Source organism: Camelina sativa, chromosome 7, assembly GCF_000633955.1.
Source record: "Camelina sativa cultivar DH55 chromosome 7, Cs, whole genome shotgun sequence".
Lineage (NCBI taxonomy): Eukaryota > Viridiplantae > Streptophyta > Magnoliopsida > Brassicales > Brassicaceae > Camelina > Camelina sativa.
The window spans coordinates 23,420,438-23,435,345 of record NC_025691.1 but is presented as its reverse complement, the minus strand read 5'-3'; the positions used below and the strand labels follow the sequence as shown (position 1 = coordinate 23,435,345).

The 14,908-nt window shown below is 40.5% G+C and overlaps 5 protein-coding genes and 1 pseudogene across 10 annotated transcripts in view; 3 read left to right on the top strand and 3 right to left on the bottom strand.

Moving 5' to 3' along the window:
* The window catches only part of LOC104702158 (probable serine/threonine-protein kinase At1g54610), a 6,708-nt gene extending 5,147 nt beyond the window's left edge, over positions 1-1,561 (top strand). For 2 of the 6 annotated variants that reach the window (XM_010417982.2, XM_010417983.1), the window contains exon 9: positions 1,253-1,561. In XM_010417982.2, coding sequence (XP_010416284.1) covers positions 1,253-1,272 — 20 coding nt within the window. In that variant the 3' untranslated portion in view covers positions 1,273-1,561. Of the gene's footprint in view, positions 1-9; positions 520-915; positions 1,055-1,252 lie in introns of those variants that run through there. The other 4 variants (XM_010417981.2, XM_019227812.1, XM_019227811.1 and 1 more) reach the window with 4 other exon arrangements.
* On the bottom strand, positions 1,755-4,144 carry LOC104702157 (probable choline kinase 2). Its single transcript, XM_010417980.2, has 8 exons — positions 3,988-4,144; positions 3,335-3,721; positions 3,062-3,183; positions 2,751-2,946; positions 2,526-2,643; positions 2,389-2,436; positions 2,203-2,303; positions 1,755-2,111 (listed from the first exon to the last, which is right to left on the bottom strand). The coding sequence occupies exons 2-8, from the start codon at positions 3,692-3,694 to the stop codon at positions 2,004-2,006; spliced, it is 1,053 nt and encodes a 350-aa protein (XP_010416282.1). The 5' UTR covers positions 3,695-3,721; positions 3,988-4,144; the 3' UTR covers positions 1,755-2,003.
* LOC104702155 lies at positions 4,640-10,326 on the top strand (annotated as a pseudogene).
* Positions 10,261-11,693, bottom strand: LOC104702156. Its single transcript, XM_010417979.2, has 2 exons — positions 11,228-11,693; positions 10,261-11,152 (listed from the first exon to the last, which is right to left on the bottom strand). The coding sequence occupies exons 1-2, from the start codon at positions 11,546-11,548 to the stop codon at positions 10,370-10,372; spliced, it is 1,104 nt and encodes a 367-aa protein (XP_010416281.1). The 5' UTR covers positions 11,549-11,693; the 3' UTR covers positions 10,261-10,369.
* LOC104702154 lies at positions 11,925-13,442 on the bottom strand. Its single transcript, XM_010417977.1, has 2 exons — positions 13,023-13,442; positions 11,925-12,868 (listed from the first exon to the last, which is right to left on the bottom strand). The coding sequence occupies exons 1-2, from the start codon at positions 13,341-13,343 to the stop codon at positions 12,083-12,085; spliced, it is 1,107 nt and encodes a 368-aa protein (XP_010416279.1). The 5' UTR covers positions 13,344-13,442; the 3' UTR covers positions 11,925-12,082.
* On the top strand, positions 13,586-14,905 carry LOC104702153 (60S ribosomal protein L35a-3). Its single transcript, XM_010417976.2, has 4 exons — positions 13,586-13,705; positions 13,980-14,015; positions 14,376-14,604; positions 14,709-14,905. Exons 1-4 carry the CDS (start codon positions 13,674-13,676, stop codon positions 14,748-14,750), a joined length of 339 nt encoding a protein of 112 aa, XP_010416278.1. The 5' UTR covers positions 13,586-13,673; the 3' UTR covers positions 14,751-14,905.

Here is a 14,908-nt window from a genome sequence, read left to right as displayed (position 1 = left end):
AGTCTCTAAATCAAACAGTTTTGCTTGGGCGAAACGAGAAAAAGATGACGTATGTGTTAGGGTACATAATCGATCTCTCTCAAGAGGTCACATTCCTAACTTGTCGGTACATTCTCCCGCCTTCAATGGGAAAAGTAATGTTGAATGTAAGATAAATAAGAATGAAAATGAGGACAAACGTGAGGACAAGACAGATTCTCGAGGCCAGGAGTCATATGAGATGGTGAAGCGTTCTATGTTGAAGCAGTGGAGGCAACTTGAACGTCCAGATTCTTTTAGTGCGTCTGACGAGTATCACTCACAGGAACTGTCATTGGGACTCTATCAGAGAGATGAAATGGCAGCAAAGCTGGGTAATAATTTGGTACGTCTATAGATTATTGAAGCTAGAGAATCACCCTTCTAGTTTATTTGATATCCAAATCCCATATAGAAGCTTGTTATATGCATTGTTTCTGTGGCAGTTTAGGGCTGTTTACAGACATAGTAGGGACTAAGTATGCTTTGTGCCTTACGTTACGTTCTTATGCTTTACTACCAGTGTCAAAATCGATTCTGTGTATCAGAAATAAAATGAACGCAGTCCTAAAAATATGATCGCACTGCTGCTGTAATAGTTTGATATCTAAGTGATTTCGGAGATTACGGGAACTATTTGATATATACATATAAAATACGGTGTAATTGGGATATACAGCTCAAAAGTAGGTAGAGAGGACCAGATTACCGTTTGTAGTCGGATCATGTTTCCTCAGCTGTTTTAAGTTTTGAGTGTTTTTTCTGTCTCTCTCCACGCTTTTCACCTAAAGTTCAGAGGAGAGAGAAAAAAGTAGGCATGATTTAGTTTGTCTCCTTTTTGGGTTTAGTGACAAGCATGCTCAATGATGCTGATAACTTAAAGCCTTGACATGACAGGGTGATGGGGACAAGATCGAATTCTCAGGCCCTTTGTTGTCTCAATCTTATGGAGTTGATGAGCTTTTGGAACGTCATGAACGCCACATCCGCAAGCTAATTCGAAAACCGTGGTTCCAGAAAGGTAACTTGAGATAGCGTAAGCGGTTTATATCCTTATTGTCTCTGGGTTCTTCTCTTTTACAAATAGGTCTTTTGCGGTTTTTCTTCGCTCAAATAGGCAAACTGGTAGAGCATAAAAGAATTTATACTTCTTGACAAATTCAGCCCTCCATGTCTTTTTATGTGTAAGAAAATCTGAAACATGAACAAGTCTGTTGTTCCTTTGAACTTGCAGATAAGAAACAGACAAAGTGACCGTAATCACAAATCTCACAAGGAGATGGAGAAAAGAGCTCCAAGAACTCTTGAGAAATTACGTTTGGATCTTCAGGACCTGTGATTATCAAGCAAGATGTAGAAAAGGCCAGATAATTATTCTTTTGTTGTTAATTATGTATGATTTATTCTTAATTTATAACATGAAGGTTACTTTTTGAGAGCCTTCACATATTTGATTCAGAGGTATAGAGCTCAGTTCATAGAATACTATAAGCAGCATCTGTCGGCACATATGTATACATCTTTATGCTTTCTTTCAGATCCACTTGTATAACAGATTTATGTTCTAAGATATACAATTGTATACTGCAAAATGAGGACCATCTTCTTTTTTTCATGATTGTGATCTGTATACTTTTCTGAGAAGTGGAACCAACTTGCAAATACTTAAAATACATCAGAGATGTGCATAGTTGAATAACGGTTTCTTCTGATGCTCTGATGCAGAATTGAACATCTTAAACGGGAAAAAAAGAAAGTTGATTTAATTTGTGAGAACTACATTTCATCTGAAACAAATTCAACTGTTAATTATAAAACTACTCACCGTTACATTTTTGCCTTGTAAAGAGGTAGAACAGAAAACGATTACATTTTCTTTATTTCGGAGTTGGTAAAAATATATTGTATGCAGTACTTTTTGTGCGTATATACCTCTTTACCACCGTAAAAATACTCTTCTTGGGATGGGTTGCGTCCACAGAAATTTACTTGTGTTCGGAAGCCTCAAGGAGCCTCGGCTTAATTAACCAATACTGCGCAAACCTTTGTCTTGCGTACTCCATGTAATCGAAGTCGATTTCATTCACATGTTCCTGCCAAGTTTTCAAAATGAAGATAAAAAATCAAGAATCTATAGGGATTCACAAAATGCAGGTATGATAGAAAGATGACTGTAGAAATTACCGATATAATTCCCCATAAACCCCAAGTGAGATGACTAGCAAGTGTATATTTCTCAACATGTTCGAGGAGCTTTTCGACCATAGTATTACTGGGCTCTTCACCTGGACTCACAAGAACGAATACAATAGAGAATTACGACTGTATATTGAATGATTTCTGAAACTTATAGCAAGAAAAGTGAATCACCTGAATAACTCATATATGTTTTCAGAAATCTTTGACGCTCCTCCACGCCTGTTTATTTTAGTCACATATTAAGAAATATGAATGATCTTGTATCATTTCAAATGATTAAAAAATTACGACTTCAGATGGGAACTTACCAGGGTATTTACTATAATCCATGATGTGAGGTGTTTCAGTGTGGTAATCGGCAGCCATCTCGCAGAAGTGGTTGGCAATGTCAAAAGCCACAGGGTTGTAGCATGAATATTCATAATCCTATTTTTTAGTAAGACAAAGTAATAAAATCTGAGTTAGGATCCATGTTCTAGTAATGCCATACGAAAAAGGGGTATAGCTGATTAAAGAAACTTATGAAACCTTACAATGATGGTTATTGCTTTGGTCTCTTCATCCATCATTATGTTTCCATACTGTAAATCATTGTGGCAAAATCCAATATTTTCATCATTGTTAAAGAGAGATTTCTCAAGCAAATTAATTTCCGTCTCCATAACATCGAGACGAAAGGACTTAGCTTCTTCTGGTGAAGCCAGTCTCTTGCATGCAGTGAGCCAATTTCTGAAGTTACAGAAAGGAAAGTGCCAAAGTGGGCAAACAGAATCAGAAAGACCAAAAACTTAATGATTTATTAGAAAAAGCAGAGTAGAATCTAGCAGGTAACAATGAAAGGTACCGTAGTCTGTCCCAAAGCAAAGCCTTCTTCACACCAGGCATTTCAAGACAGTGAAACTCCTTCATCCTAGTCGCTATTCGATCAGATATTTCCGGATCACGCAAGTCAGCAGCAGACAGGGTCTGAAAGTTCATAGTTTAACAAAGAAAAAGAACAAATTCAGTAAACAGAACATCCACAAGAACTACCTAAGAATTAAAAAACCAGGGAAGTGCAAGGATATGCTATAACTTAGGAACACGAGGCATTTTAAAGAGTAAGCTATATATATACCCGTGCATGGAGGAACTCTTCGATACGGCCATTGCCAAACCGTCCTAACAACAATGGACCATGACCATGCTTTGACATGAACTCAAACGTCCTGATCTCATCCTCTCGGTCAAAGAAGATCTCAACACCTTCGCCATAAATCCTAACCAAAACCTTACGCGAAGGACCTTTTTCCCTAGTTGGCCATTTGATCTGAAAGACCTCATTGGTCATAGCACCTTTCAAAGGAATAACTTGGAGAGCCTTTGAATCAATCACATCTTCCCACTCTGATGCTATTGCTTGTAAAGCTTCCTTGACTTCACGAGGCAGACGATAATCTTTATTCTCAACGCTCTTTTCAGCAGCACCCATCGTCATTTGATTCCCACACACAGGTAAGTTACTCTGTACAAGTTAAAAACAGATACTTCCAATAAAAATGTGTCTTTTACAATCAAAATTAGGAGTTTTATTATATATGATCAACTCAAAGCAACAAATCCGCAGGCTCCTAAGAATTCTGGATTCCAATCTAAAACAATAAGATCATATTCTGAGTAATGGGAACAAATAGGTTTTAATCAATCTTCATAGTTGGTTCCACCACAGGAGGATCTACTTTGAGATTGACTCAAACAACACAAGGCTAGGTACAAAGGAAGAAAGCTTACATTTTTATTAAAGACGATGAATACGAGAGCGAGCACGATTGGTCTGAGAGAGAAATTGAAGAAGAAGGGTTAATGGAGAGAGATGATCACGGAGTTTGAGAGAGAGTGAGAATGTTAATGTTGCGCAGATCGAGGAAGAAGAAACAGAGGATAGGATCAAGGCAAGATCTTGTGCAACAAAATAAAATAGCAGAGGAAATTGAAGGACTATTTTATTAAATAGCAGAAAATATTATTTTCAGAAATATTTTTATTTGGCTCCTTTAATTTATACAAGGCTCCTTTTTAAGTATATCTATTTTCAGAACGTCCAATTATAATTTCTTCTAATTGTGTGTTATTTTTATATTAGAACGCAAATCTATGGTTTTGCCATCGATTAGCAAAGCTTCAATTAGATTTATAATTTTTGTTTGTACAGCCAAATAAGCCTAAAATTAATAATGTTGCAAATGATGGAGAAAATTTAATTTTAAGCGTTACAAAAACAAAAAAAAAATGCCACGGTGTCAAAAATTAAGAACAAAAGATTCCACGTGGCATCGACCTGTCAGATCACAAAAAAGTGTTAAATGACATTTGTTTCTCTCTCTCTCGCGAAGTCTCTCGTAGATTCTAGTACGTTAGGGAAGACGATGGAACTTGAGTTCTCTATCTTATTCCAGATGAATCTCCTTCCCTATACAAAAAGCTCTCTTGCCTCTTTGCTCTCTCACAACATTCACAAAGTTTCTAATCATCTCAAGAAAAAAAAATTCAATTTGACTATAAACACCACAAGAATCTAACTTACTTGGATCTCTGCAAAAAAAAAGAGAAGACTTTGTTACTGAGGAGAAGAAGAAGAAGAAGAAGTTGGTTTATAAGGTAAATGGGCTAACACTATTTTCATTGATTCTTCTTCTTTTTTGGGTTTTGTCGATCGTGTATGAAAATGTTACTGAGATTAGAGTTTTGTTTGCGTGTGTTTGTTTCAGTGATTACGAAAGTCTAATTCGAAGATGAATCCGGAGAAATTTACACACAAGACAAACGAGACGATTGCTACAGCTCATGAGTTAGCTGTGAATGCAGGGCATGCTCAATTCACTCCTCTGCATTTAGCCGGTGCTTTGATCTCTGATCCCAGCGGTATATTCCCTCAAGCTATCTCTAGTGCCGGTGGAGACAACGCAGCACAGTCTGCTGAAAGAGTGATCAATCAAGCGTTGAAGAAGCTTCCTTCGCAGACACCTCCACCTGATGACATTCCAGCGAGTTCTAGTCTCATCAAGGTTATACGCCGTGCTCAAGCTGCTCAGAAGTCACGTGGTGACACTCATTTGGCTGTTGATCAGTTGATTATGGGAATTCTTGAAGATTCTCAGATCAGGGATTTGTTGAACGAGGTCGGTGTTGGAGCTGCGAGGATTAAGTCTGAGGTTGAGAAGCTTCGTGGTAAAGAAGGGAAGAAAGTGGAGAGTGCTTCAGGGGATACAAATTTTCAAGCTTTGAAGACTTATGGAAGAGATTTGGTTGAGCAAGCTGGGAAGCTTGATCCTGTGATTGGTCGGGATGAGGAGATTAGAAGAGTTGTGAGGATTCTTTCAAGAAGGACAAAGAACAATCCTGTGCTTATTGGTGAACCAGGAGTGGGTAAAACAGCTGTGGTTGAAGGTTTAGCACAAAGGATTGTGAAAGGAGATGTTCCCAACAGTCTTACTGATGTGAGATTGATTTCTTTGGACATGGGTGCATTAGTTGCGGGTGCTAAATACCGAGGAGAGTTTGAAGAAAGATTGAAAGCTGTTTTGAAAGAAGTTGAGGAAGCTGAAGGCAAAGTGATTCTCTTTATCGATGAGATTCATTTGGTTCTTGGAGCTGGTAAAACTGAAGGGTCGATGGATGCAGCTAATCTGTTCAAGCCCATGTTAGCTAGAGGTCAGCTTCGATGTATTGGTGCTACAACGCTTGAGGAGTATAGGAAATATGTTGAGAAAGATGCTGCCTTTGAGAGGAGGTTCCAACAAGTCTATGTCGCTGAGCCAAGTGTGCCTGACACTATTAGTATCCTTAGAGGTCTCAAGGAGAAATATGAGGGACATCATGGTGTGCGGATCCAGGACAGAGCTCTCATAAATGCTGCTCAGCTCTCTGCTCGTTACATAACTGGTATGTTAAGATTCTTAATTAGTGGCTGATGTTTGTGGTTTTGTATAGTTTTGTTCTTGGCGTGACATTTTTTTGTGGTCTTTGTGTGGTTAATTAGGTCGGCATTTACCTGATAAAGCGATTGATTTGGTTGATGAGGCTTGTGCAAATGTGAGAGTCCAGCTTGATAGTCAACCTGAAGAGATTGATAACCTTGAAAGGAAGAGGATGCAGCTGGAAATTGAACTTCATGCCTTGGAAAGGGAGAAAGACAAAGCCAGCAAAGCTCGACTTGTGGAGGTATGATACAATTGCTTGTTCAAAATATAAGATGGTTGTGTTTGTTATGGAATAGTTGCTTGTTATCATCTTCTTTTGGGAAGAGTCCNTTGAAGATTCTCAGATCAGGGATTTGTTGAACGAGGTCGGTGTTGGAGCTGCGAGGATTAAGTCTGAGGTTGAGAAGCTTCGTGGTAAAGAAGGGAAGAAAGTGGAGAGTGCTTCAGGGGATACAAATTTTCAAGCTTTGAAGACTTATGGAAGAGATTTGGTTGAGCAAGCTGGGAAGCTTGATCCTGTGATTGGTCGGGATGAGGAGATTAGAAGAGTTGTGAGGATTCTTTCAAGAAGGACAAAGAACAATCCTGTGCTTATTGGTGAACCAGGAGTGGGTAAAACAGCTGTGGTTGAAGGTTTAGCACAAAGGATTGTGAAAGGAGATGTTCCCAACAGTCTTACTGATGTGAGATTGATTTCTTTGGACATGGGTGCATTAGTTGCGGGTGCTAAATACCGAGGAGAGTTTGAAGAAAGATTGAAAGCTGTTTTGAAAGAAGTTGAGGAAGCTGAAGGCAAAGTGATTCTCTTTATCGATGAGATTCATTTGGTTCTTGGAGCTGGTAAAACTGAAGGGTCGATGGATGCAGCTAATCTGTTCAAGCCCATGTTAGCTAGAGGGCAGCTTCGATGTATTGGTGCTACAACGCTTGAGGAGTATAGGAAATATGTTGAGAAAGATGCTGCCTTTGAGAGGAGGTTCCAACAAGTCTATGTCGCTGAGCCAAGTGTGCCTGACACTATTAGTATCCTTAGAGGTCTCAAGGAGAAATATGAGGGACATCATGGTGTGCGGATCCAGGACAGAGCTCTCATAAATGCTGCTCAGCTCTCTGCTCGTTACATAACTGGTATGTTAAGATTCTTAATTAGTGGCTGATGTTTGTGGTTTTGTATAGTTTTGTTCTTGGCGTGACATTTTTTTGTGGTCTTTGTGTGGTTAATTAGGTCGGCATTTACCTGATAAAGCGATTGATTTGGTTGATGAGGCTTGTGCAAATGTGAGAGTCCAGCTTGATAGTCAACCTGAAGAGATTGATAACCTTGAAAGGAAGAGGATGCAGCTGGAAATTGAACTTCATGCCTTGGAAAGGGAGAAAGACAAAGCCAGCAAAGCTCGACTTGTGGAGGTATGATACAATTGCTTGTTCAAAATATAAGATGGTTGTGTTTGTTATGGAATAGTTGCTTGTTATCATCTTCTTTTGGGAAGAGTCCTTAATATAGTTTTTTTCTCCAACTTAGGTGCGGAAAGAGCTTGATGATCTGAGAGACAAGCTTCAGCCTCTGACGATGAAGTACAGAAAGGAGAAAGAGAGAATTGATGAGATTCGAAGGCTTAAACGGAAAAGGGAAGACCTCATGTTTTCTCTGCAGGAGGCTGAACGAAGATATGATCTTGCAAGAGCTGCTGATCTGAGATATGGGGCAATCCAAGATGTGGAATCTGCGATTGCCCAACTTGAAGGAACTTCTTCTGAGGAGAACGTGATGCTCACAGAAAACGTAGGCCCTGAACACATTGCTGAGGTTGTGAGCCGTTGGACAGGGATTCCAGTTACGAGACTCGGCCAAGACGAGAAGGAGAGGTTGATTGGTCTTTCTGATAGGTTGCACCAAAGGGTTGTGGGACAAGATCAAGCGGTGGATGCTGTTTCTGAGGCAATATTGAGGTCAAGAGCAGGGCTTGGAANGCTCTCATAAATGCTGCTCAGCTCTCTGCTCGTTACATAACTGGTATGTTAAGATTCTTAATTAGTGGCTGATGTTTGTGGTTTTGTATAGTTTTGTTCTTGGCGTGACATTTTTTTGTGGTCTTTGTGTGGTTAATTAGGTCGGCATTTACCTGATAAAGCGATTGATTTGGTTGATGAGGCTTGTGCAAATGTGAGAGTCCAGCTTGATAGTCAACCTGAAGAGATTGATAACCTTGAAAGGAAGAGGATGCAGCTGGAAATTGAACTTCATGCCTTGGAAAGGGAGAAAGACAAAGCCAGCAAAGCTCGACTTGTGGAGGTATGATACAATTGCTTGTTCAAAATATAAGATGGTTGTGTTTGTTATGGAATAGTTGCTTGTTATCATCTTCTTTTGGGAAGAGTCCTTAATATAGTTTTTTTCTCCAACTTAGGTGCGGAAAGAGCTTGATGATCTGAGAGACAAGCTTCAGCCTCTGACGATGAAGTACAGAAAGGAGAAAGAGAGAATTGATGAGATTCGAAGGCTTAAACGGAAAAGGGAAGACCTCATGTTTTCTCTGCAGGAGGCTGAACGAAGATATGATCTTGCAAGAGCTGCTGATCTGAGATATGGGGCAATCCAAGATGTGGAATCTGCGATTGCCCAACTTGAAGGAACTTCTTCTGAGGAGAACGTGATGCTCACAGAAAACGTAGGCCCTGAACACATTGCTGAGGTTGTGAGCCGTTGGACAGGGATTCCAGTTACGAGACTCGGCCAAGACGAGAAGGAGAGGTTGATTGGTCTTTCTGATAGGTTGCACCAAAGGGTTGTGGGACAAGATCAAGCGGTGGATGCTGTTTCTGAGGCAATATTGAGGTCAAGAGCAGGGCTTGGAAGGCCGCAACAGCCAACTGGATCATTCCTATTCCTTGGTCCAACTGGTGTTGGCAAAACTGAGCTTGCTAAGGCTCTTGCTGAGCAGCTCTTTGATGATGAAAATCTCTTAGTTCGGATTGATATGTCGGAATATATGGAACAACACTCTGTCTCTCGCCTTATCGGGGCACCACCTGGGTAAGTAGCTAATTTACTTTTAAGAATGTTTTTGAGTTATGAAATCTTGTCTTGCTTGCTCACATAATTGCACTTTCTCAGGTATGTTGGTCACGAGGAAGGTGGACAACTAACAGAGGCTGTTAGGAGGCGACCTTATTGTGTTATACTCTTTGATGAAGTGGAGAAAGCCCATGTTGCTGTCTTCAACACTCTGCTCCAAGTGTTGGATGACGGTCGATTGACAGACGGGCAAGGGAGGACGGTCGATTTCAGGAACTCGGTGATAATCATGACATCAAACCTTGGCGCAGAGCACCTTCTTGCAGGGCTAACAGGGAAAGTATCAATGGAAGTGGCTAGGGAATGTGTGATGCGGGAGGTGAGGAAACACTTCAGACCAGAGCTCTTGAACAGGCTTGATGAGATTGTGGTGTTCGATCCCCTTTCACATGACCAGTTGAGGAAAGTAGCCCGGTTCCAGATGAAAGATGTTGCTGTCCGGCTTGCTGAAAGAGGAGTTGCTTTGGCTGTAACTGACGCTGCTTTGGACTATATTTTGGCAGAGAGTTACGACCCGGTAAGTCTCTTCATTTCATTGTAATCTCTATCATGTGCATCTCTTTGGTGGGTTTGTTCCGTTGACTGATTCTTGTGCTCACTGTCTTTTCTTGTATGTGTTAGGTTTATGGTGCTAGGCCGATCAGGAGGTGGATGGAGAAGAAGGTGGTGACACAACTGTCAAAGATGGTTGTGCGTGAGGAAATCGACGAAAACTCCACTGTTTACATAGATGCAGGCGCTGGTGGATCTGAACTTGTGTACCGAGTAGAAAGCGGAGGTCTAGTGGACGCTTCAACAGGGAAGAAGTCGGATGTGCTGATTCACATTGCTAATGGGACAAAGAGAAATGATGCAGCTCAGGCAGTGAAGAAGATGAGGATTGAGGAAATAGAAGATGATGAGGAGATGGTTGACGATTAGAAGTCTTCACCTTTAAAGCTTTCAGAGTCCGAAAACAATGCTCTGTTTTGGTTTTGGTTATTTTGGTAGACTATAATGGTGTGAAACTGTAAAAAGTGTATTTTTATTATGTTCTCGTAATGTAAAATAATCTACTACACAAAATCCGTTCTTCCCATAATCTTTTGGGCTTTGTTACACTGGGATCTCATCTTAGTCAATTCTCTGCAGCGCTGGATAAGAGTGCCTTAACAATGTCATCAACCATACCTGTAGCATGGGGGAAGAAGTGGCCACTTCTCGGAACCTCATGATAGTGAAGCCAAGGAAGCTTATGTGCAATGTAACGTTGTAGTGACACAGGCACTAACATGTCCTCATCTCCTTGCCACAAATGAACAGAGCTTTTATTGTTCAGAAACGGATTCTCGAGTTCTACAGGATCAAACTCCCAATTTCCAAAACCAACAATCATGTCACGGTTAATACTCTCATGTATTCCTTGCTGCCTTACTTCTTCCAAATGCGGTTTTCTCGATGATCCAAGCTTCAAAATGATATCTTTATCGGGCTGAGACAAGATACCACGATCTCGGTTCGCAACACTCGAACCGGGGAACCATTGTTGTGTGTTCCACCAGTAAATAAGCCAAGGAGCATAGTGAGCAATACGAACCGCCCATTGGTCTCTCTTTGGTTGCAAGTTAAAACCTTGAGTGGAAACATTCAAAGGCAAGTTCTTCCACCAATAGTTAACCACAGGAGCAACTAGTGTTACTCCGGCTAACCGATGAGGGATGTACTTAAGGCAACACCACGTCGCTTGTCCTCCCATCGAGTTCCCGATCACGTAGAATCTTGATCCTAGACTCAACTGATCAGCGAGCTCTTCAACATCCAAAACCAAGCTTTTTGGTGTACGGTTTGGATCCGGATCGCTCTCTCCATAACCCGGTTTATCAAACGTAACCATATACACGCTAAGTTCTTCAACTAAACCCTGTAAAAAAAAAAAAAATTGATCAAGAAACTGATATGAACACTCACTACAGGAGCTGAATGGTGAACCAAGTACCGGAGAGAGCAGAGTGACGTATACGGCGTCGTGTCTACAACTATCGGTTCCATGGATGAAGACGATTTTGTGGTTAGCTTTGTCTCGGGGAAGTCCGTGTTCTTTGTAAGCCAGATACCTTCCGTCTCGCAGCTTTATCCGGGGCGCTGTGATCGGTGGACCACCTGGGGAGCCACATAGCTTCGGTTGTGGAGGTTTCAAGATTGACTGATAAGTAACCGCCAAGATTATACCAACGATGATGATCACGCTTGAGGAAAGAAGTAGACTGTTTCGTGGCCAAGGCTTCATTAAGCTTCTGCTTGATGTTCCAATCGCCATATCACGATCAGGTTATGTTACCATCAAGTAGATCAAGTTTTCATCACTCAACAACATATGTAGAAAATGTGTTAGCTGTCAAATTAAATGCTACGAGTAATTTGGCGATTGATTACAACTGTCTTACACTTGAGTTTTTTGGTGAGTGCCACTTAATTGTGGCACAACCGCACAAGCATGTTTTTAGATAATACTTAAAACCTAATAAAGGATGTCTAGAAAACTAAGCTAATCAAGTAGACAGTTAGTTAGGTGAATCCTCCATTCTCCTAACCAAAAGACCAAGACAAGTAGCTGAAAAGATCAAAGTAAAGACTAACTAACATGATACGCTTGAGAAGACAATTCATCAGGCTTGGTCGTTTTACAAAGTAAATAATGAGTAACCAAATTAAAATTATGATACTTAAAAAGTTAAAAGATAACAACAGGTACATATAACTCCACTGTGTCCGTGTTTTTTTTTTTTTTTGTTGGGTTTTCAAAACTTTTGGGAACTATGAAAATGACCAATACAAACAGTAGACGGCTCTTTTACTGATTCACTGAATCGGTGGTTAAGAGCGTCTTGACAATGTCATCAACCACACCTTTATTGAAGTGAAAGAAGTGGCCACTTCCCGGAACCTCGTGATAGTGAACCCATGGAAGTTTATGAGCAAGGTAACGCTGCAGCGTCACAGGGACCAACATGTCCTCATCTCCATGCCACAAATGCACAGAGCCTTCATTGTTCGAAAACGGATTCTCGAGTTGTATAGGATCAAATTCCCAATCCCCAAATCCAACAATCATGTCACGGTTTATACTCTCATGTATTCCTTGCTGCCTTACTTCTGCCCCGTGCGGTTTCCTCGAAGAACCAAGCCTTGAAATAATATCTTTATCCGACTGTGACAAGAGACCATGATCTCTGTTGGCAATACTCGAACCAGGGAACCAAGTTTGTGTGTTCCACCAATAGATAAGCCAAGGAGCATAGTGAGCAACACGAACTGCCCGTTGATCTCTCTTTTGTTGAAAGTTAAATCCTTCTGTGGAAACGTTCAAAGGTAAGTTTCTCCACCAATAGTTAACAACAGGAGCAACTAGTGTTACTCCGGCTAACCGATGAGGAATGTATTTAAGACATCCCCATGCCGCTTGTCCTCCCATCGAGTACCCGAGCACATAAAATTTCGATCCTAAACTCAGTTGATCAGCTAGCTCTTCGATATCCAAAACCAAGCTTTGAGGTGTACGGTTTGGATCCGGATCACTCTGACAATAACCAGGTCTGTCGAACGAAACCATATATATACCTAGCTCCTCTACTAAATTCTACAAAATGTAATTGATCAAGAAAGTAACAAAATGTTAGATTAGAGTCAAGAAATCAACAAACACAATTTCTCAAGACAAGATATTGTGATACAACTTTTTCATTATTTCCTAATTCTAAGCTCATTACATGTGACATAGTGTAAATAAGTACCTGAGAGAGGAGAGTGGCGTAAACGGTGTCGTGTCTACAACAGTCGGATCCATGGATAAAGACGACTTTGCGGCTAGCTTTCTCCCTTGGAAGTCCATGCTCTTTGTAAGCTAGATACCTCCCGTCTCGCAGCTTTATCCGCGGAGCTGTGATCGGTGGACCACCGTGTGAGCCACATAGCTTCGGCGGAGGTGGTTTCAACTTCGACTGATAAGTCAACGCCACGATTACCCCAACAATGATGATCACACATGAAGGAAGAAGAAAACTCTTTCGGGACGAAGGATTTAGTAAGCTTCCGCTTGATGAAACACTCGCCATTTTCACGAGCGGGAAGACGATCGGAGAGGCACGCCGGCAGTCCAACGGCGACGGTTCTTGAAAGAGGGTTGAACTATTTCAAGAATTATTACATCATAATCGTAATGGATAAAGTGAAAAGCCCATGTATGTTTTGGTTCGCTATCTTACTTACTGGACTGAGTCTTGAGGCCCATATAATCATAGGCCCATATTAAATGAAATGAAGGGAACAAGGGGAGGAGCAATATATAAAACCTAAATGATGAATTAGGGTTTTCTTCTTCGTTCTCCCCCTCTCGAGTAGCAGCAGCTAACAGCAGACTTCTTCGTTATTCGGCGGAATCGAAAATGGTGAAGGAACGCCAAGGAGAACGTGTCAGGTCTTTCTTCTTATACTCTTTTTTTTCCTTCTTCTTCCAGTTTGATCTATCACCAACAAGCTCGTTTTCTCTAATGGGTAGCATTTCGAGATTTGCTCGTTTGTTCTGTTTTCCTCACTTATCTTAAACTGTTTCTATTTCTCTTGTATCGTATTAGATTTGAACTGATTCTTCATTGCTTAGTGATTTATCTTATGGATTGTAATGGAACATTTTGCTCTCTCGTATATTTTACAATGATTGGAAAATTCTGATTTTTTTTTTTTTTTTGCAGACTCTACGTGAGAGGAACCATCCTCGGATACAAAAGGTGACCCATTTCTTTAATCTCTTTGGTTTCTTTATTAGTATCTGATTTGGCTCCAATAACATTTCATATAGTGAACCTTAATCAGTTGTTTATCTAAGTGATTTTCATAAACGAAGATTCTAGTCTGCTTTTGATCAGAGTAGTTTTCTTATACATTTCATAGAATAAAAACTGTTTTTTTTTTGTGTGTTGTAGCATCTCCCCATATCTAGTTAGCTGTCTACATTATCTTAGAACACTGTATCATTCAGTCTATACTATGGAGTGGTTAACTGAGTTATAGTTAAATAGCATTCTATACCGAGTCTTAACATTTTTATTTATTTTGGTACTGGGCTTGACATATACTTGAATTTGCAGGTCCAAGTCTAACCAGTATCCAAACACATCGCTTGTCCAGATCGAAGGTGTCAACACCCAAGAGGAGGTTAACTGGTACAAGGGAAAGAGGATGGCTTACATCTACAAGGCTAAGACAAAGAAGAACGGTAGCCACTACCGTTGCATCTGGGGAAAAGTTACCAGGCCTCACGGTAACAGTGGTGTTGTCCGCGCCAAATTCACATCGAACTTGCCTCCTAAGTCCATGGTACTTAAAAACATATTCTCTAACCATTTGGTGATTCTTTTTGTTGAGAAGTGAAATCTTTTGCTTGGGGTTTTAACTGGACACAATTCCTTGTCTTCTTGCAGGGATCCAAGGTGAGAGTCTTCATGTATCCGAGTAACATATGAAGCAATGGAAAATGGCTTGAACTTATATTTTAGCCCTCCTTGGTTTTGGTCACTAGTTTGTTATTTTGTATTTGATATTGAAAGCATTTCCTTTCTTTGTTTGAAGTGTTTTGGAGATTCTCTAAATAGACTTTGATCATGGATTTTGTTTTTGATCC

What these genes read in the sequence shown, in the direction of transcription:
- LOC104702157 (XM_010417980.2), bottom strand. Translation starts at nt 3,694, where the DNA reads ATGACGATGGGTGCTGCTGAAAAGAGCGTTGAGAATAAAGATTATCGT. An exon ending in TTGCTTTGGGACAGACTACG is followed by an intron (nt 2,947 to 3,061) that starts GTACCTTTCATT and finishes CTGTAACTTCAG; the next exon opens with AAATTGGCTCACTGCATGCA. An exon ending in GGATTATAGTAAATACCCTG is followed by an intron (nt 2,437 to 2,525) that starts GTAAGTTCCCAT and finishes TAAAATAAACAG; the next exon opens with GCGTGGAGGAGCGTCAAAGA.
- LOC104702156 (XM_010417979.2), bottom strand. Translation starts at nt 11,548, where the DNA reads ATGGCGATTGGAACATCAAGCAGAAGCTTAATGAAGCCTTGGCCACGA. An exon ending in ACGTCACTCTGCTCTCTCCG is followed by an intron (nt 11,153 to 11,227) that starts GTACTTGGTTCA and finishes TTTTTTTTACAG; the next exon opens with GGTTTAGTTGAAGAACTTAG.
- LOC104702154 (XM_010417977.1), bottom strand. Translation starts at nt 13,343, where the DNA reads ATGGCGAGTGTTTCATCAAGCGGAAGCTTACTAAATCCTTCGTCCCGA. An exon ending in ACGCCACTCTCCTCTCTCAG is followed by an intron (nt 12,869 to 13,022) that starts GTACTTATTTAC and finishes TACATTTTGTAG; the next exon opens with AATTTAGTAGAGGAGCTAGG.
- LOC104702153 (XM_010417976.2), top strand. Translation starts at nt 13,674, where the DNA reads ATGGTGAAGGAACGCCAAGGAGAACGTGTCAG. An exon ending in ACCATCCTCGGATACAAAAG is followed by an intron (nt 14,016 to 14,375) that starts GTGACCCATTTC and finishes TTGAATTTGCAG; the next exon opens with GTCCAAGTCTAACCAGTATC. An exon ending in ACTTGCCTCCTAAGTCCATG is followed by an intron (nt 14,605 to 14,708) that starts GTACTTAAAAAC and finishes GTCTTCTTGCAG; the next exon opens with GGATCCAAGGTGAGAGTCTT.